This window comes from Brienomyrus brachyistius, chromosome 14, assembly GCF_023856365.1.
Source record: "Brienomyrus brachyistius isolate T26 chromosome 14, BBRACH_0.4, whole genome shotgun sequence".
In the NCBI taxonomy this organism is placed as follows: domain Eukaryota; kingdom Metazoa; phylum Chordata; class Actinopteri; order Osteoglossiformes; family Mormyridae; genus Brienomyrus; species Brienomyrus brachyistius.
In genome coordinates, this window is record NC_064546.1 from 24,656,687 (window position 1) to 24,678,576 (window position 21,890).

Genomic DNA, 21,890 nt, shown 5'->3' on the forward strand with positions numbered 1-21,890 from the left:
CTGCCCCAGCCACAATATGGTGCATGTCCTCCAGATTGTGCTGGTGTTGTCCATCTACAGTCCAAAGAACCAAAATCCATGAACTGGGTTTAAATGCACTGGTGTCTGGAACCCTTAGTTTCATTTTTGTTGAAAATGTACTTCAGAAACTAGAATTGTCATAGAATGGCAGAAATGCGACCACTCTGGCAGAATTAACAGTGCAGCCTCTGTCTGCTTGCTTAGAATCTTCGCTGAAGCACTTCTCTGGAATTTTCCAGAATATCTGTAATTCCTAGAAGAGTCGTTTACGTTATACGTATGTAATCTCATGCATTTGAAGAATTTTTTCCGAACCGTTATTTCGTTCTGCATTTTCTCTTATATGGGCAGCAATCCTGCTCAGGAACCTGGCATTTCCTCTCAAAGTTCAAATTGTCCCCTCCCCCCCCCCCCAGTGGCACACCTGAATGAACCAGCCTGTGCTGTGTGGGTGCAGCTCCTCTCCGTGGAAACAGGGACGACGGGAGCCATGTGTTCGACTGCCCCGAGGCCTCCTGCTGGCCTCTCCGATCTGGCGGCCAAGTCGCGGTCGACGCAGACCATCTCAAGAGGGGGCTTTGCTTAAGGCTTAGCAGGGTGGCACCTTCTATGCAGAAGGCTGTGAAGCTGAATTATGGATGTGTGTGTCTAGTCCTCCTGGCTCCCAGGGGGTTCACTTCTGATATGGAAATAAGAGCAGGGTCTCTGCATTCATCCCAGCGCCGGACCTTTTCCTTTTGTGCAAGAAGATGCATTAATCTGACATGCATGTGGTGGGACATAAACCGTGTTAAAATGTCTAAAGAAATATGCATTGGATTTACATTTATATATATGTGTAGCATAATGAATGAATAGCTTTAGTGGCTTCTGAATTCGTCTCAGATATATTAAAAGCTCACGGCCCCCGATTTCATAGTCAGAAAGGGAGGATTTTTTTGGTCTTTAAAGCTGCATGGAGGATTTTTCCCAAAGATAAAACTGTCCCTGGTGCGACATAGTAGCAGATTGCTTGTTGCCAGGGAGGAGCATGTGATTCACAGGCTTTGTCTGCGGTGACCTAAATACCCAGCCATGCATGCCGCAGTGGACCCAAACAACACCTCCAGGGTCAGTCATCACCGTGCAGCTTTTTCATGGTTCGGCGTGTATTTTTGTGAGTATAAGTGTCAGCAGCGGTCTTGTAAGCTCATATGTAGAAACGGGGAGAGCTAGTCTCATTTGTTATATTGAGACACGATGTTGATATCGCCGTGGACCTCTGGAACATGTGCAGATGAAAGTGGACCCTGTACCTCGAGCATGAATCAAACCCGATCCTTGTTGATGTAGGTTAGACCTTATTTTGGTAGGTCAGTGGGAGGGAAAATCCAAATATTGTGGAAGATGAGAGGTGGAGTATTACTGTAAGCTTGTGTCCTCTGTTCTTCTGGATGAAGTCTGCATGGGTGCAGCTCCAGGCTGGATGGATCCTCTCAGCAAATGGCACCAAAAAACCTTGGCTTAAGGGGCAGTGCCGGGTCCAGTTACGTGAGCTATGGGGTCATGTGCCGTGATGCTACCTGAGGCGGACTCGGGCAGACCTGCTCCTGGATAGCCAGCAGGGTGAACACACACTCAGGCCCAGAGAGCCAGTATCCAGTCCGAGCTGGGTGTGTGGCCCTACCTCAGGGCGACTTCAGGCGATGAACCCAAAACCATTTTTGTTAGGATGAACAGGGTGCGGTGAGGTGTGGTAGGACACACAAAAGGCCCTGTAATACTGTCATAGGCTCCTGCTTAAAAGGCATACATGTAACTCATGGTTGTGTCCAGCAGCCTTTTTGTGTAGCAGCAGGGTTATGAAAGAGACCTAGAGTGGCTATAATTGGAGCCAGGAGAAAAGGGCAGAAAGGGGTTGATCTGCCACCCACATGTGGAGGCGATTCAGGTACAGGAGCTCAGTGGTACGCTGTGGTGCTGGCTTGGAGTCTCATGTAATCGTTTTCAGGTGTGCCGAGTTCGACTAGTGGGATCAAAAGATTTAAGCTCCCCCCCCCCCCCCCCCACGCATTTATTTCCCCCTTCCCTCTCTTATGGAAAGTTACTTCTCTTCTGATTGTTTGCTGACTTCTTTTAACACGATATGTGAGTGTAATTTGAGAGGAAATGGGTTGAATTTGATCTGGATTTATAAGGTTTGCAGGCGCGATACTTTATGAGACGTTCGTCCGGAGTGTTCTGCAGCAGACCCTCCCGGGGCGCAGTGCTGGTCCTGTCAGTTTCACCGGCACCCCTGTCCGCTGGGGACACCTCTGGACCGAACTTTCCTTTCAGAGTTCTGGTTTCATTGCGTTTGAGGTTTCTTCAGACCTAGTGCAAGATGCTAACCTTCAACAGTACTTATTTAGGCTGCAGGGTATAAAACTGGGAGAAAAAAGATGACTGTGTAGCATATTTAATGGAGAACTGAACTGAATCACGTAACATGTTCTCTTGCGGTGATGACCAGCTCTTTTCAGTAAGTCCCTTAATTTTGTGGTTAACATGCTAAATTTTCCTGAAAACCAAAGGTAACCTTGTATTAACAGTCTTTGAAGTAGTTCCTGTATTCTGATTGGCCAAGGAAACCCATAGTAACCGAACTGCAACCACGCACTCACCTGGGCAACAGGTGTCCACCAATGTCAGCGATTCTGCCCGTATCACCGAATGAAAATTCAGGTCTAGGTGCCCGCAGGACAAGTCTATAGTTTTTGCCTTAGGTAAGCTGGTAATGTACAGCGCACACTGTGCTTTGATGAGGCAGGCCCATTTTAACCAGTTACACCCACAGAAGACCCAGATGGTGTCACAACATTGACAGGGATCTGAATTCCAGCTCATTTGCATTCATCTCCAAATTGCTTAAGATAGGTTTCCCAGGAAACCATTGGCTTGAGAGCATCATTGCCATAGTAACTTTCCCACGCATACAGCAGAAATACCGTCGTGCTACCTCCCTTCAGCCTAAGTGGCCATTTTCCGTGGTCTGTTCCACATTCAAGCTACAAAGGACTTTTTATTTTTTGGTAGCATTTTTAATTCCAGGATAAATACACAGATGCGTGCTGCAGTGTTAACATGCGGATTATGTAATAGCCGTGGTATCTCCAGTCCTTTTTCTCTTCATCTGTCCTCCAGGACACCAGAGGGTGACGGTGAGCTGCCTCCTGACCTGTCCTGGCCTCCTCCTGGTGGGGACCAACCTGGGGGTGACCGTGGCGCTCTCCGTGCCCCGGCTGCAGGGTATCCCCAAGGTCACAGGTGGGCTCCACTCCCCCACCCCAGGGGCCGTGTTTAGGGGCATCACCGTAACGCCATGAAGCACCAACAGCTCAGCCGTATATCACAGGGCATCGTGTGAGAGGGAGAAGCTCCGTGCTCTTCAAGGCCTTATATTACCCCACAAACCACAGTTTGACATTACCACATTATATGCAAGATACACACACACACACACACACACACACACACACACACACACACACACACACTATTGTCCTGGGACTCCAGTACTTTTTCTTTAACTTTGGAAATTTGCTTTTGCCTGTTACGTAAAAGGTTCCTGCATGACAGATTCATATTACTTGGAAAGGATTAAGAGGGTTAACATCCCTCTGACATCACTGGCGGGGGCAGCAGACACCCTCTGACATCACTGGCGGGGGCCGCAGACACCCTCTGACATCACTGGCGGGGGCAGCAGGCACCCTCTGACATCACTGGCGGGGGCAGGGCCGTTAGGACTTTCACATGGCACTCAGTCACCCTCCGAATGGTGCCGAATGGGCCATAGCAAACTGCCTCCCACCCTCCATCCATATCCACACTCATACTGTCCTGTCCCGTCCCCCCCCCCCCCTGTTTTAGCATCTGACATAACACACGAGCAGCGCTGCTCGGTTCAGAGCCCTTCCCCACGCCGCCCTGAGTACTCAAGCCACTCTGAGAATACATCATCCTTTCCTGAGCTTCCGTAATTCCAGGCCAGATACGCCGTTCTATATATACAAATTGGTGAAGTCGATTAGACGTTCAGATTGGAAATCCGGGATTGAACAGGTTCTGCTCCTTCTGCATGCAGATGGCAGCACGACTGCATTTATTTCAGGCCGGTTAATTTTCCGCTAAGGCCACAGCTGGGCGGATCCGTCTGTTCTGCGGCTTAGGCTCCGCTGGATCGGGGCCCAGAGGAGGGAGATCCCTGTGGATCTGTTGCTGCGGTTTGCTGTGGGAACCAGGCATGCACTGTGGTGTGGGGCTTTTCAGACCCCAGGCCATATCCTCCACATGGATTCTCTGCTTCTGTAGCTAATGCAGCCCGTGTATTTCTCATTGTTTTCTATGCTGTATCAGTTGCATGAATGCAGAGGTGAGTGTCACTTCCTGTGTGTCTGGTGGGCAGGTCGCGGCATGGTGTCCTACCACGCTCACAACGGCCCTGTTAAGTTCCTCACCATGGCGACGGCAGTGAGTAACCGACCTCCGGAGAGCCAGGCCGTTGCTACACCCAGCCAGGAGGCCCGGGATGGAGAGGAGGCCTGCTCCCCTGGCGCAGGCCCATCTGGGGGCCCGACTGCGGAACGAGGCGTGTGGCTGGGGGAGGCAGGTGGCTCCGTAGAAGCCAGCTCCTCATCTTCCTCCTGTGGCTCCTTAGCTCTGTCTCAGAGCTCCCTGGAGCACAGGCCTGAGGACAGCGCCATCTACGACCTGCTGAACGACCCCGCCCACGTGCACGCGCATAAACGAAGCCACAAGGTGAGCGTCAGCTCGGTGCTGGTGGTCTCGGGCGGCCTGGGGCACCGGCGGGTCAACCGGAAGACCAAGCAGTCACGGCCGGAAGAGACTGTGTCCACCATCATGGTCTGGCAGATCCCACTGCTCAGTGCCTGACAGGGGAGACATCCGCCAGCAGCTCGGCCATCCCTCTGTGCTCTCCATCGTTGCCTTTCTCTATCTTCATGACGGCACCACTTCTCTCACTCGACGTACATTGTTGTAACAGAATCCCAGTTAGCTTTTCACACACGAGTCGAGAGTTGACCTCGGTGCTCTGGGCATTTCAAAGCACGACCTGACTGCTAAATTTGCCATTTGTTTTTATTAGCGCAGAGCAGCTGGTGAGTGCAGATAATTGGAAGGGGAAGGCAAACATTTGAACTTGCAGAAACCCTTGGTACCAGGAGTTTTGGCCCACTTTCTGCTTAGACACTGGACCATGTAACATCTTGGTGTGATGTGCAGGGATCAAGAAAACACATGCAAGCTCTTCATATTGTCAATCATTTTTTGGCCTTCCTTGTCTGTGAATTAAGCAAGGATAACCTGAACTCTTGAAATACCACTTAAATGTCCTTAATATCGGTCTTATTTCTGCTGAACCTGTTCATCCGTTATTACCTTAACGCTTCTAATGTTCTGCAGTTTGCTAGATTCCATGTCATTCCCTTTTCAAATGAACACTTGTTGCCAACCGAGTTCTGAAACTCAGTGACTGATAGACATTATGGAGGAATGATCACTGTGTCCTGTCTGGGGGGGAACCCAAATGTCGATCTGATACCAGTACTGTTACAGGGAGGCAATGAGAGAAGATTTCTGCAGGGTGTATTGCGGTTAAGGGCGGCGCAGACTTCTTGTCTGAGACTTGGTGATGTAGAGGATTTTCTTTGCTTTAATCAGGAGGCAGAACGGAACACGTTAATGTCGAACAAACTTGTACTGGCAAGGTATATGTTTCAATAGATGTTCGTTCCCCTTTTGGCAACGTGGAACGAATAACAGGGATTTTTTTCTGTACTGCTGTTTTTCGCATTCATTAGAAAACGTTCAACATTCAAGTTTACATGAGGCTTACACATGGCTCACATTTTGCTTCTTGCTATTGACTCACAGGTTTACCAATGACTGACACCCTTGTGGACGTGAAGCATGATGGGAAATTCTGGCTGGCCAGATATATCTTAATACTGTAGCTTAGTTGGGGGTGTTTTTTTCACTTCTCATTACAAAAAAGGTTAACACTTTGTTCCAAGAGTGGACCCATAATGTTTAAATTTGTGATTCATGTTTCCCCAATTGATATTTAGTCTTTGTTGTATTTAAAATTTAAGAGCTTTAAAGTAAAAGGATTGTTGTATGTGTTAATGTTGAATTACATTAACAAAGTTGCAATGAGAGCAATATTTTGTTTGCGACCACGGTCATTGTGCCAGAGTGTGAACCGTTGGGTTGAAAACGTTTCCTGTTAGCTGACATCCAACTATAAGCGGCATCTGAGTGATATGGGATAAAGCCGGCAGCATTGCAGCAGTATAAGAGGCACTTTAAGGAGGAGAAACGCCAAGAGCTTTGCCTTTTTACAGCTCACTATAGCGGGAGTTACAAATCGCCAAATCGGATGCATTCCCACAGGCTGATTCAGATTAACTGCCAAACTGAATAAACTAATCCAAAGTGACTTCACATTGAACCAGCTTAGTTTAAGCTGCCAGCTCAAGACTTGCAGGATCAGGATCCTTCACAACCATTAGTGTTGTCCAGTCCCAACTGCAACTCCTGACCTTTTATACCTGCAGCTGATAAGGCCCAAGTTAAGGGGTAACAAGGGAAGAAATTGATCAAAAAGGAAAGAACAGTTTCCCGGCTGTTGTTTTGCATTATTCTTTAAAAGCTTTACAGCTGTGGACCACGTTGTGTATCTAACACCAGTTATGTGTGTGTGAATGTGCATTTGCAATAAAAAACACAGTACATACATGAAATGCATTGACATCATTTCCATCCATCCATTGTCCAAACCGCTTATCCTACTGGGTCGTGGGGGGTCCGGAGCCTATCCCGGAAGCAACGGGCACGAGGCAGGGAACAACCCAGGATGGGGGGCCAGCCCATCGCAGGGCGCACACACACACCATTCACTCACACATGCACACCTACGGGCAATTTAGCAAGTCCAATTAGCCTCAGCATGTTTTTGGACTGTGGGGGGAAACCGGAGTACCTGGAGGAAACCCCACGACGACATGGGGAGAACATGCAAACTCTGCACACATGTGACCCAGGGGGAGACTCAAACCCGGGTCCCAGAGGTGTGAGGCAACAGTGCAAACCACTGCACCACCATGCCGCCCCTGACATCATTTCATTCATCCATTTTATTAATAACTTTTGGGACAGCTGCTACCTCTTATGTAATTACTACAGTGATTATATAATCCAGCCCTGTAACCCTTTCTCAACATGTATTTAGCAGTCATTTTTACCCAGAGCAACTAACATTTGAGGGAGTGAATGTAAGCGATTGGGGTTAAGGACCTAACCTGGGAAGCCACACAGCCTGGATGGTACCCTCACCTGCACCCACACTGTGCCAGGGCAGCTTGCCAGCAGGGAGGCGTTAATTCCACACTATGCCTGTGTGCTGGAAAAACACGTTGCCAGAAGCCGGGCTGATTTGCAGCATCTCCTCACAGGGTCAGTGTGGCATGGAGAGACCTTCCACTTCATGCCTGCCATTGACGGTACATCTGATTAAATCGCTGTGCCTGAGTGCGAACGCGTTGGATTGTTTGTCATTAATAGCTAGAAGGAGATTCACGTCCTGCAGCTTTTCAGAGTCTGTCATGAATTCCTCCACTGTTCCAGTTTGCTGTCTGCCATATGACCAGGCTGGTCACCCCTGCCACACCCCATTGACTTATTCCATACCTACCTCAAATGACCTGCGCTAACCGAATTATCTGTAAAAGAGCAGAAGGTTACACGTTGTGTCCAAGCGATGCCCTTATTGTGCTCAGCTTGTGCATTCTCTGTATATGTTGATGATTTCACCACCCACACGTTACTCAGAATAAAAAGACTCTTCTCACCGAAGACCAATGGAATTAGGATTCGCATTGATACTGTAGTGTTATTTCCATAACTGTCATGTCTTCCTTCATTGCATAATCCATCAAGCCTATGTGACTGTGGTCGTGCGTGACAGCCCGGGCGCTGCTGTCTGTCTGAGGGCGTTTCCGCTGTTTCATTGGGCTCGGTTTGTACCACAACGTTCAAGAGCAAACCACTCCTAACGCTGCCATTATGAAGGAGAGTGCTGTTGGTTCTTTTCTGCAGACCGCAATTCAGCAGTGATACTCAAGTAAGTCATCTGAAGGAAGATTTGCATTCGGTGTAAAAGTGTTCAAAACAATCCCGAAGTGGCAAAAGCGGGTCACGTTACCTTCAAAATGGCGGCATGGTGGCTGCCATCGCTGTTAAGGAAGCTGGTTGCTGTTTTATTACCATACAAAAGATGGGAAGCTCGACTCCCATAAAGAACGATCCATAAAGTCCCAATCTGAACTGCACTCATCTCTTGCTGTTGTACCGTCATCAGCCCAACATCTGGCATTTGCTATTTTAATCGATTTGATAGTGACAGCTCTTTGTTGTGAAGTAGCGGTGGCCTCCTTTGGTTAATTTTCCATCCCCAGGAATTATGTAACCACGCAAGCATGCATTTGTGAGGGAGCTTCCTTTCGTGGCTGTTTATTTGCGGACGAGCAAACAACCATATCACGTCTTATTATAGGCATCTTAATAACCGCTCACGGCAACGGAACCGCGGTTCTAATTACACGTTTTCCGCTGCTAGTCAAGACTTAAAGCAGTAAAAAGCTACAGTCTTTATCATCCGTGGCATTTATTCCACGAGAAGCGCCGCACGAATTTAGACGCTGAGCAAACGTAAAGACAAGTTCATGGGAGAAATATATTAAGCTGTTTTAATACCACGAGATCAACTGCTGTCCATTAATAGTCTGATGTTATAAATAATCGTAAGGAACTACTTATGCGTGTAGATCACTGCCTAGTTCCTATAAGCCACTGTTGTATAGTTTTCGAGGTATGTTACACTGGAGAACCTTTGGACGCAAACTATAAGAAATAAGCAACAGAAACGTAACGACTATGTAGACACTGTTTTGTGTATATGATTTATATAGCCAAAAGAAAAATCACACTTTTGATTTCAGCCGTCATTACTTGCAGTGTTGCGAAGATGGTGTTTTTTTTTTTTTTTTTTTTTTTTAAAAGACGGTAGCAGACATAAATTTACATAAAAAGTCAAGGGGCTCGGAAGAATTCCCAGCGAATTGAGGTGAAGGGACAGGCGGCGTTTGCGCGCTTGTGTGGGAATGCCGCATCCCCCTGGACACGCCCCTGCACCGCTGGTGTGTAGGGTTAATACAAAGGAGGTGTGGCTTACTTCAGTTACAGCTCATCCCTACTGTAAAACCAAAACATTATCTCTTGACTGACACAGCTTACAGCGGACTGTCGCCCTCACACACACTGGGGTGCTGTTTCCACCGTCCTCGATCACTGCGGCAGACCCACACATGTGCGTGGATATTCGTGGTTCAGTACGACTGTGAGCACAAATTAATGGATTAGCTTCTGGGTGAAGTAAAAGAGCATAACGAAACATTTTTGCTCTGTAATCCTGTGGAATAGTGTTCCGGGACTGGACTACAAACCGACGCCAGAGCAAAGCATATGCTTGTATTATTTACTGGCAATCCTGCTGTGCAAAGCGGATATAAAGACAGACGTTAATTACAGTATTCAAAGGAAGACGACGAAGGCAAGTATTTGAACTGCGATGTTTGCTAGAAACAGCGGCCATACCCAAGTCATCATCACCTTACATAACTGGGATTTGAGTAAGGGTAGCGACCAAGACCAGCTGCACTTGATGCGTGAGTATAAAAATTGTTATTTCCGTGCTTATTTCTGGAGTCATGCGTAAATATTCTTTTTCGTCGTTGTTGTTGTTTCTTTGTAAATACGAAAGCGAAGGCAAATTTGGAATGCAAGTCGTTTCCTTTACCGTTGTTATACGTGTATGTATTGCAAAGGGTTATGAAACGTAAGTGATCATTATAATTGCATTATGATGGAAAACGTCTTGAAAACACCAAAGACTTGTTTTCGTTGAGGATGCCCATTTCCCCATCATGGATATGAGCATTGCAGAGCATGCTTGGTGCATTTCCACATCCCTGACGCGGGCAATGAACAATTGCCTCAAATATTAATAGTCACAAATATGTGGGGCAAGCTGTTACCATGTAATACACGCAACAATATCTAAACTACCGACACTTTCCAAACGCTCCTGCAATTTTATAACGGAATCTTGGTTTTTATTACTTGTTTAATATCTGACTGACTCTTGGTATGAAACCGATAGCTGTGGCGAAGTTCACCAGTGATTTTGAGCATTACCACTTGAGGCACAATAAATTTCTCTACGTATTAAACGCTGGCGTGATGAAATGACGAAGTGTATGTTATATCGATATAAGTTAAGCAACAGCGCCCTCTTTAGTTTTCACGAACCAACCCTGCGAATTATTTATTTGACCCATTTCCTCGATGGCCTTCGGCGCTGTTCTGTGATTCAGTCTCACAAAACCCTTTTGTGATTCGTTTACTTTATCGGCAACGTAAATCATTTTGCGAAGTGATTACATCATCTTTTAAATACAAGAGCACGTAATGGTTTTAATGATATTCTGTAGTTATTTAAATGTTGTTTAAAATCTGATAATCAATAACACAAATTTAGAAAAAGATCTAGAAAACGTATGTGACGTTTGTTTTTCTTCCATCTCAGGTTGCGTAGGAAGACTTTGACTCGCAGACAGTTGTGGATAAGAAGCAACGTTGTTTTTTTTTCACCGATTTTAAAAATAAATTTAAAGGAAGTGTGTTTTGTACCATATGTATGTACTCTCATACTCCTGACTCCCCAGCCGAACTACAACAGCCTGTCCTCCTTCAGGTGGGAGACTTCTGGTCATTTTTTCACGAGAAACACAGACAGAAGCTGGTGGATGTGAACAATAACTATCCGGGAGAGTACTTTCGAAAGACTACCCAAGAGAAATTAAAGGCTTTGAAAGGGGGATAAAAACGACCTCAACCGCAATAATAATAATAACGACAACAACCTGTGGCAGTAACAGCCCGAGCAAGTGTCGTGACTGATTACCAACGGATTTAACCCCGAAAGACTGATTTTCCACTGAAGTGAATGAATTATGGAGCGTATACCTCCGTCCTAAATTTCAGTTTCAATTTTTACAAAATGCAGAACGATTTTACAAGCCGAGGTGCAACCGTAAATTTCGATACGGGAGTAAAGAATGACGGTGGCCCATATTTATCTGGCTTCGCCGTGGAGGCGGATGCTGACGGACCCGTAAATCAAGGGGAACTTGCGTTCACAACAGGCGCACCAGACATGAGAGTCCTGCAGGAGAAGCAGGCTTACTGCCGACAGAGAAGCAGGGTGACCAAAGGGCTGGGGGGTGGCGTCGATTCGGTGGTGAGGGGGCACCACAACTGCGACGCCGATGACCATCCAAAGGTGGAAAAAAATCACATCTCCGGTCCTGCCGCAGACCAGGATAATCCAGTTAACAGAAATGGGATAGCGGACGAGTGTAGTGGAGCGCGCGTGAAGGCGCCCTGCAGCTTTAGCTCGTCCCTGTGTTTTTCTGGAGGAACCAAAGACGAGGCGGATAGAGCCGCTTCTTTATGTAGGGGGAGCGGAATAGTGCGGAGTCAGTGTCAGATTAACAAGGCCGGCGATGCGCCGGAGGAGGAGCGGGCGACCTCTGCGCCTGTCACTTATTGTACTTCTGCGGGAGCGCATCCAGCGCACGGTTTAGGTCACGCGGTCAGTGTCGCACTGGGCAATGATCGGAAGGAGGGCGACACAGTACGAGGAAACCCGGTCACGCAATCGACCGAAGGACGGTGGGAAAATGGAAGCGGAATCACAAGTATCTGTTCTTTGAAAGGAGATCCGGATTTAGTGATTGAGGTGTCTGGAAAGAAAATACGGGCGCATAAATCAGTCCTGGCAGAAAAAAGTGACTATTTCAAAGCACGGCAGTCTAGAGATATTCTTAAAGTGAAGGGACTGAGTTACAAGACATTGACAGTGCTGGTGGAATATATATATTCTTCTCGGATGAACGTGAATAAGGATAATGTCGTCGAGGTGATCACCGGGGCGAAGATTCTTCAAATCCCGTGCGCAGTCCAAGCTGCGATGGACACCATGTCGGATCAAATCACCGCCGAGAACTGCTATGAGGTTTTAACTATAGCGAAAAAGCAAAGGTTAAACGAGCTGAAGGAGACGGCGTACCGCTTTATGAGTGATAACTTTCTGCAGATTTTAAAGGACCCCGCGGTATATGGGCGTTTGACGGGGTCGGAGAGAGACCTCATCCTCAAGACGAGGATGGAAGGAAAGAAGTCCGTGATGGTGGCCGAAATAAACGACGTTTACGATCGTGTAGGGAGCAGACCTCAGAGCCGGAATAACAGCCGTCCGCAGAGCCCGTTATCCGTGGCATCGTTTGAAGAAAACCATATGATATATTATTATAACGAGAAGACTAAAGACTGGAGATCGCTGACTATGATGCCCGAAGATATAAACACAAAGGGCTGTGGTATTTGCACAATGTATAACTATTTATTTGTAGCTGGTGGAATAAAAGGCTCCGGAGACAAAGGGAAGCTGTCGGATAAGGTGTTCTGCTACAATCCCGTCACGGACGCCTGGAGCGAAATCAAACCTCTGAACCAAGCACGATCACAGCTGAAGCTGGTTTCCATGGACGGCTATCTGTACGCTATAGGAGGAGAGTGCTTGTTTACGGTGGAAAAATACGACCCCCGTATGGACAGGTGGACTACGGTGACCCCCCTGCCCAAAGGAGCGTTTGCTGTAGCTCACGAAGCAACAACCTGCAACGGCGAGATCTATGTGTCCGGCGGGTCGCTCTTTTATCGCCTGCTGAAATACGACCCAAAAAGGGACGAGTGGCAGGAGTGCCCGTACAACAACAGCAGGAAGAAGTCCACGGACATGGTGGCCTTCAAGAGCTTCATCTATAGGTTCGACGTGAACCGCGATCACGGCGTCAACGTGTTCAAATACAACACCATAGTGAAAATGTGGCATGACAGCGCGTCCGTGGCGCAGGCGAACCCCATGCCGTTCCGGTGCGTCGTCATGGCAAACTGCATCTACTGCGTGAATAAAACGCAGACACTCCGGTTCGTGGTGGGGGAAGATAGTGCCCATTTTGAGGAGGAACCTCTGAAAGCCCCTTTTGAGGCGAAGGGCGTCCTCTTCCCCTTTATCCTAAGCGTACCCGAGAGGTTGGACAGGAACATTCAGTCAGTGTAATATAAAGGTTAATGCGCGCCTGGCTTTTCGCAAGTAGAGACTGTGGACAAGAACTCTTAATAAAAAAAACCCCAGCCGTGTTTAATGTTAAAAATTAAGTTCAGTTTCACGCAAATATCTATATATTTTTTTGCATGGAGAATGGCAACATAAAACACGACCAGGCCTTAAAAAACGACAAAGTTTGGACATAACTTTTTGGTTTCAATTACAATAACAATATATTTGCGGTTCATTTGATGTATTTTTCTTGTGCTCGTTTCGTACCTCTGTAAAATCAGTAAGAATAGACTCAGTTTCTGGAAAATCTTCATTGGTAACATTCGTATAAACTTAAAAATATTACGCGCGGGTATCAGAGTATAGCTGTACATCTGCTCGGTCTAACCCTCGGTCTAACAGCAGTGCTTCGTGATCCTAGTCACGATCACAAACCTATGCAAACCAGCGAGAGCTTACCAGGAAATCTCGCCTTACTTCGAGGAATACAGGCCCATGTAACTAAATTATTTGTTTAAAAGGCGTTAAAAATCCGGTTAAAATGTTTAGGTGATGATGAAATTGGATGAACATCGGAGCCTAATATTAATTTGTAAACTTAATGAGAATTTATAAAGATTATTTGGATTCCAGCTGGGCCGGCATGACCTGCATGCACGAATAAACAAGATTATTAATGGGGGATCAGAAAGAAAGCGTGACGAATTTGTTTCAGTCTGTTTTTATTGCCATGGTGCTGTCGTGTTATTTGTATAGTTCAGCAGCAGAAAGTCAAGACACAATGTCCCGTGTATGACCCCCCCCCCCCCCCAATCTAAACAGCGTGATAGGGCCCTGTATGTTTTTCAGACCTTTGATTTATTTTGTGACACCCGAAATCTAGATGATCCGGGGTATGAATCTGAGCAGACAGCCCTCGACTCCGTTATCCGTGCTACTTGTTATTAAATTACTCGCTTAAGCATATTGAGTAAATTCCAGGCTGTGTTAGGATGTTAAGGATAAACATTTAAGACGTAAATGCTGAACTCTATACGGTTTTTGCTCCGCTAAAAATGTAACGTGAAGCAATAATCTGTACCTATACCACAATGTCGCTAAAAGACACAACAGTTTCTGGAGCCGGGCAACTTCTTAAAAGAGATTTTAAAAATAAAATGAAGTGATAGTGATTATGTTAAGATTTATTTTGTTTTAATATAGCCGTGAAGCTGATACTGTCACAAACGTTAACTGCGTCTAGTTGCACAAAACAGCCCAAGCTGTGCACAGCGCTCCATCGCGAGGTGCTCCATCTTTAAGCGGGAATGAACTGTCACTTTCTGGGACTACAAGACTGTTTTACGGAGACACAGGGCTTCACTTTCCTTCCAATAAGACGCACTGACAAACTTGAATACATAAAGCCATTTAACACCCCCTCCCATGTGGAAATCTTCCCTTAACTCACACTGTCTCCATCCAGCTTTCTCCTCTTGTACACCATGCAAGTATAGAAGCAGGCGTGATGAGCCTCACAAAGTTTAATTTCTGCTCTACTCTACTAAGAAAGTAACTGAAAGCACTTTAACCGCATGCAGCTTCAACTATCGGGTTTCTAAACACATCGCTTCTACTGTATAAGCCAAACACGTATTAAAATCGGGGTTTGCGCTTAGAGAACGATGCAATGCCGCAGTTCGGTTTTATAGGTGCATGGAAATTCCCACCCTCTAGTATCTACGCGACATTTCGTTCAGTTTATTTAACTGAATAAAAAAGCTTCTGCAGAGAAACAAAAAAGAAGGTTAGATTTTAAGTATTTTGGGGTTATTTTTCTAACAGATGTGGATGTGACAGATTTGTTGAAGCTGTTTTTTTTTTTGCTGTCTGGCTTCAATGTGGAGGACGTGGACTGTAGAATGCGGCTCGCTGTTTAAAGAAATTACTAGATAAAAGCATTATTCTGAAAGTGTACAGCCCGTATCCTTCTTACCATTGACTTTATTTAATAACAGTTATAACGCATTATAACTCTGCTTTTAAATTGTCAGATGTTGTATTTCAGTCAAAATTATGTGCACAAAATAAAAAAAAAAACTCACTTTGATGTACTGTTTCTTATTCGATATATGATTATTGACAATTTCCATCGCTGTGGTCCAAGTAAACGTTTAACGTATTCAAACTGGGAGCATAAACCTCGCCTCACAAGCGCAGCTAACACAATCCATATGCACACTAAGATTCTGGAAATTACCAAAGAAACGTATCCGATAAGACTTCCAAAGACTCATTGCCTAGCTATATAAATTATCTAGCACCCGACATCTGAAATTTGGTGTTGACCAACTCATCAAGTATTGGTTTCTTGGCATCTATACGTTTTTGGTTCACCTTGACTTCTATGGGCAAATGGATGTGCATTTAATCTTCGTGGGGTTAATATATAGTGATTTTGAAATATTATTTTGTTCATTCACCCAGTTTCCAGTTTGAAGGATGAGGGTTTTTCCACACTTTCTGTTCAACCCGTAAATACAAAAGCACATTCCTTTCAGATGGACTCACTGTGGTTTCAGGTTTGGGTGGGAGAATGTTCTGGAGAGTTCCTTACTGGTCTGGTGCTTAACTAGCACACAAATACGACCAACGTGGCAGCGAACGTTCTGAACTTCCTCACCTCACCAAGCAAAGTGAAATATCTCAAGAAGCCGTTTGTGTTGGAACGATTCCCTGGACCCTGTGTCGAGATTCGTTTTAATGTATTATCTCGCAGTTTGGCAGCTCCGTATGCTGTCAGGTTTGGGTAAAAGCATGTGCTCATCAATGCTGGAAAGGGACTTCTGGCTTTAGTGACTGACGATAATAAAAGTTAAGTAGTTTTTAAAAAGCACGTCCTTGGGTGACTTGTGCCTTAAAAATAAATTAAATCAATATAATGAAGCTGTGTACTCAAAAATACAGAAAGTGCTGGAATACTTGGATGGATTTCCATTGATGTATTTGGATATGTTGGTGCCAAATTACCACAGACTTCTTTGTGAATTGCATCATTGTCACACAAGCAGCCCGGTCTGCCCAGTGCTTCCAGGCTAATCTCAGCTTCTCAGTAAGTGACTAGACAATCCTGATGTGCTATAACTTTTAAGGGTTGCATGTTAAACCTGTTTTAATGCCAGAGAGATTTGTGCTGCTTCATGGTGCGGAAGAGGTTGGGTCCCCTTTTTGATCCTGTTTTAATCTCCTGCAGTAAAAGCGAAATTTACATCTTCATTTCTTGCACTTGCTGTAGTTTTGACTTGCATGCTTGTCCTGGGATGATTTTTTTCTTCCATTACAAATTTTATGTGTTCACTGGGAAGTTTTCTAACATGGATTGCATTTCTTGGTTTGTTTTATTCCACTTTTGTGGCGTGTAGCCTGCTAACTAATAACGTGCACATCCTGGCACGCAATAAAAACATTCATTTACTTGCACGGTAGAAAACTGCTTCATGACTGTGAAGGTTTTTACTCCGAAAAGTATTATTAAGGAATATTATTTCCTCTTCTGTAAATGCTGTGTGTCCATGTTGTTTGCAATGCCAAAAAACGTCAGCCTAAAACCATAATCCGGTTTGTTTGTTTGTGGGGTCACAAACGACTCAAACAAAGTAGCAGATCCCAGGGGAAGCTGCCCGGTGTTTTAAGACACTTTGCAAAACCGGAATTTCAAACGTCAAAGTGCCAAAGAGCATGCTGTCCGTCTGTGCCTTTCCATGGGCACCATACGGTCGTGTTAAAAAGAACTGGCAAACAGGTTGGTAGGTCAGTGCCAGGGAAGACGTGTCTGTGGTGCTAAAATAATCCCCCCCCCCCTCGTGCAAAGCCACAGATGTCCACGAACCACCTGGGGAACAAAATTCTCTCTTCCGCTAATCCTCAACCTGCCGATGATCACAGAAATACCAAATGGGACATGAACCAGCACCACGCCGGTGTATTGGCTAGTGGCGCCAATGTGTAGGAATGCCTATGATCCTTCTATGAATATAAGGTGTCTGAATGGCGGGAAATTGTGATCCACAATGCATTTTCAGTATTTTTCTTTATTCATCATTCTTTTATCATTACAATGGTCACAATTGACTTAGAATTACATCAGTTCTATTGAAATATATATCCCTGATACAGTGTCACATTTATTATATTTAATGGTTAGCGAGGGTAGCAGGACTGCAGCACAACAAAACCACCTTATGGTCTCTGCCCTAGATAGGTCTGTACTGGGATCAGTTACAGTTCTTACAGCCAGGGTCAGGCTGGGGTCAAGGTGCATTTTAAATAGACTTCAAACCCCATCAAGCCCAATGATTTGGCTCATAAGTGGATTAGTTGTCTGTTGTTTTCTGGTCTGACATGCAGAGGAGCTTTAGAGAAAAGCATGAGACCCATATGGGACCTGAACCATGGAAACCACCATCCCCTCCCTGTGACATCATGGGGGGGGGGGGGGGAGGTGCGGGGGTGCAGGATCTCTCCAGGAGAGCTAAAACTTCCAAGTCTGCCCCCAGCCCCCAGCAGTTTCCAGGAAACCAGCGAAAGCCATCATGTTTACCAAGAAACGCAGATGATGAAGACTGTGAGTAAGACCTGACCTCTTTAACCCTAATACTAAACTTTTGACCTAAGTAAGCCTTTACCTTTCTTTACCTCAGCGTACCATTCTGTGAACATGTCTGTGCAAGATAGTAAATTAATAGAGAATCCATTCCTCCCTACTCCGGTTTCACATGACCTAATGGGGAACCATTTGAGTAATTATGGGGTCTCTCGGCTTCATCCCGTGTAGAGAGAGCAGCACAGCTGAGAAATGTTGGTTTGACACACAAGATGTCGCCCACTGTTGGCTCACTGACGGATTCCCACACAAAAGAAAACAAGCCTGATAAAGTAAAGCTGATAAAGGCTACAGCAGAATGAGTCTTCAAATGAATGAGCAATACTCAGAATTTAATCATTCTTCATTGTCAAAAGTGTGATTTAAACATGAGCCTGTTCACTACAAAGGAATGAAATATTATTCTACGCTTCTTCTATGCCCCCTGCTACAAGAACCACACTACTAAATTTGGTTGGAGTTCTCCAACTGCTTATCCTGTTCATGGTAGCTGGGCGTGTTACAGTATAAGACATCGCATCGCAGTTCACCGATACGTCACTATTCTACAAACGGCTGTTGCTGAATTAATTCTGCTGACCACTAGAGGCCATCGAAGAATATCTGTCTGTTGGAGTTGGAGTCATGCGAAATGTCCACATGGCGGCAGTATTGAACCACAACAGTAACTACAGCAATATGTGTCATAACGCTTGCCTGCCAAAAGGTAAACAATTCGTGCTTTACGGTTGTCAAAACTATATTTTGGAGTGATTGTATCTATTTGCAAAAAAGCCTCAAAATAAATGCCTGAAGACCACATGGTGCCACTGAACCGCGTCATTTGGAGGTGAGGGATGATGACGGGAACCCGCACTAAGTGCAAAGTAAATACAGGTGACGCATGGGTGCACAGGGAGGACGGAGGCGAACAGCGCTTTGCTATAACTGTGACTTTGTTTGTTACTTTGTTTACGTCCACTTGTGGGAAAAATGAATTCGTATGCGTCAAAGCCATGTGAAGTAGAGTCTCTGTATTGTCCAGATTGTGTGTGTGTCTGTGTATCTGTGTGTCCGTGTATCTGTGTGTTTGTGTGAGCGCATGCTTCTGAAAGTATTACCTTGTGGGGACCAGATTTCCCCACAACGTGATAAAAACCTGTAACATTTTACCTTGTGGGGACTCAGTCCCCACAAGGATAACATACATTTCATAAAAATGCAATAAAAATACCTAAAAATGCAAAAAGTCTTGTATTTAGTTTGGTTACTTATGGTTAAGGTTAAGGCTGGGTAGGGGTTAAGGCTGTCATTGCAGGGATTAGGGTTTTGCCCATAGAAATGGAGTGTCCCCACAAAGATATGAATACATGGAGTATGTGTGCGCGTGAACCCTGTGATGGAATGGCAACCCATTCAGGATGCTCCCGGAGATCGTGCCCTTTCTGGCCTTGGATAGGTGCCAGGCCTCCTCCATGACCTTGTACTAAATGGATAGAAAATTGTGAAGGAGAACAAATACCCTCCCTCCACTAGATGTGGCTTCTGCAAAAACACAGTGTAGCTAAAAGCTAAATTTCCATATCAGTCAGATTAAACCACAGTCTTAGGCTGCTATTCAAAAACCAAAAGAATCCTTATTATGAAGCTCACTAAAGGCTGTAACTACACTCCGAAAACGAAAGTCTGTGAATCATATCAAATGATAAAGGTGAATAAGAATGGAAAAGCCCCCTCCCCCCCCCCCCCCCCCCCCCGTCAGTGGGCTTTATTTCAAATTCACCTCATATCGAAGTATTTCACGTTATCGCCAAGGTTCATGTTTCGCAGGCAACTTAATTTTCAAAGAATTCTGGAAAAAAAACAAATAATGTTCTAACTGCTTCTAGCCAAGTGGAGGAAGGCTCTTTCGGTGCTGGAGAATGGCTTTCTAAACACTCAGAAAGGTCCTTAAAGATCTTGAAAGAATCTGTCCCCTATATTACCAGGCGTCTCTTCCCGGATTTACATTTAACCCAAATACATGTTGTTAGTGTGCCGACCTGAATCGAAAGCCAAATGATTATATGCTGGTTAGTTCATGGAGCCACCCACTGAGATGGAGATCAAGGTTCAGGTGATGGATATCTCTGCTGCCCTACGCTTCACCGTTAACCCTCTTTGACAGCAGGCCACAGAATACCATCAAACTCTTGCTGATTCACCCACACCCAGGTTGCAGCCACACAGCTGAACGAAACTATTGTGTTATTATATTAAAGCATAAAATCAAAATATCTATTTTCCAAAGTTACATCACACTTATTGAGAAGTACTGTATGTACTGACTTACAAATTATTTTAGTATAATATAATTATAGAAATAACTCAAATGTGCCAAGTACAGTCAATATATTACTGTATGCATACTATAATACAAGTGAGATATGCGTAGTGGGTCATTAAATGGCTGGCAGTGCATCCCATTCTCTTGCACCTGTTATTGTAAACGATGCACCCACTAATATCCCACTATGTCAGATTTTCAGGCGTCTCTCTAGTGGCGCATGTGATTTACCAAGGATCTCAGACGAAAGTGTGATCGGATGTGACTCGATCCGGCTCAAGGAAGACTGTAAATGAATGGTGCTCTTTGGTGACATCTACTGGTGACGGGGATGTTGAGCAGTTAATTAAGGAAGATGCATTGTTAATTAAAAAAGCATTGAACCTTTAAAATCGTTCATCATTTTAAGGTAATATGCACAATAATATCCTTTTCTATGGCACTTCTAAACATTCAATGCATAATTATACTAAACTTTTGAAACTGTTATGCTGCATTTACCATAGTCGAAATTTATAGACGAATTTATTTATTGCTACTTTTAAGTACCGTATTGGTTCTGGTGTTTTTTTCAGATTTACTATTTTATTGCTATTCTATCTTAATTTTGTTCATTTTATTTAATTGATTGTATTTTGTAGCACTGAGTATGAAAGTTGCAAACTTAGTCTCATTGTACTTGTGTAATTCAATTCACTTTTATTTGTACAGCGCATTTTCAGAGCATTACATTGTCTCGAAGCATTTTAGATTATCAATGCCCAAACTTCCAGGGAGCAAGCCAGAGGTGACAGTGGCAAGGAAAATCTCCCTAGAAGGAAGAAACCTTGGGAGGAACCAGACTCGAAGGGGGAGCCCGTCCTCCAAGGGCTGGCAGAGGAAGTCAAATGAACAAAATTAACGAAATCCTAATTTAGACAGTCCAAATTTTAATATTGACAATAACAATGAAGAACAATATATTGCATAAGAAAAAATATCCCGTCAATACTGCATTTGTTGAGTTGCAGCACAGACAGTTGGCATTAGCGTTTAGTGAGAAGCCTGTATATCTTGTCCTTGTCACGTCAGCATCAATCTCCTGTTTTAGGGACTGAAACATTTTATTTCACACATCTTAAATGGAAATCTGAACATGCTTTATTAAGGCCACCTTCAGGCTCATAGCAGCACTTCTTGTGTTTTTGTTATTGTTAAGGGGTCCTGAGTCATACAAGCTGCCTCATCTGTGCCTGTCAAACTTGTAGCGGTAACCATTGTGACCACTAGGCCCATCTGATGGATTGAACAGAAGGATGAAGCCAACGAAAAGGTAAAAAAACAATTACAGGGTTTATTCAAAAACCAAACTTTGTAAGTAGGGTATCCCTTACTTGTTGCCTCTTTAACTTACAACAGGCAAAAAAAACCAATTACAGCATTTTTTCAAAAACCAAACGATGTAAGTAGGCTATCCCTTACTTGTTGCCTGTTTAACTTACAACAGGCTAAATATGAATGCCTTTCTAGGGTTTCGATATTATGCTAATGTTAAAATTAGTGCTGTCAGCGTTAATGTGTTAAGGCAGTTTTGACGCAGATTAATCTGACTCTCCGTGCATAATCGAGCGAGCATAGCAACGTTTCGTTAGGAAAAC

At 44.8% G+C, this 21,890-nt stretch overlaps 2 protein-coding genes across 2 annotated transcripts in view; both read left to right on the top strand.

Annotated features, from left to right (window-relative positions):
- The window catches only part of arhgef10 (Rho guanine nucleotide exchange factor (GEF) 10), a 46,920-nt gene extending 38,992 nt beyond the window's left edge, over positions 1 to 7,928 (top strand). Inside the window, 2 exon segments of the mRNA XM_048974597.1 lie at positions 3,184 to 3,306; positions 4,448 to 7,928. Of these exon segments, the coding sequence (XP_048830554.1) occupies positions 3,184 to 3,306; positions 4,448 to 4,935 (611 nt within the window). The 3' untranslated portion in view covers positions 4,936 to 7,928.
- A 1,333-nt stretch (positions 7,929 to 9,261) lies between these two features.
- Positions 9,262 to 15,389, top strand: LOC125707816 (kelch repeat and BTB domain-containing protein 11). The gene is made up of 2 exons (XM_048975168.1): positions 9,262 to 9,788; positions 10,709 to 15,389. The coding sequence occupies exon 2, from the start codon at positions 11,129 to 11,131 to the stop codon at positions 13,304 to 13,306; it is 2,178 nt and encodes a 725-aa protein (XP_048831125.1). The 5' UTR covers positions 9,262 to 9,788; positions 10,709 to 11,128; the 3' UTR covers positions 13,307 to 15,389.
- The last annotated feature ends 6,501 nt before the right edge of the window (positions 15,390 to 21,890 follow it).

What these genes read in the sequence shown, in the direction of transcription:
- LOC125707816 (XM_048975168.1), top strand. Translation starts at nt 11,129, where the DNA reads ATGAATTATGGAGCGTATACCTCCGTCCTAAATTTCAGTTTCAATTTT.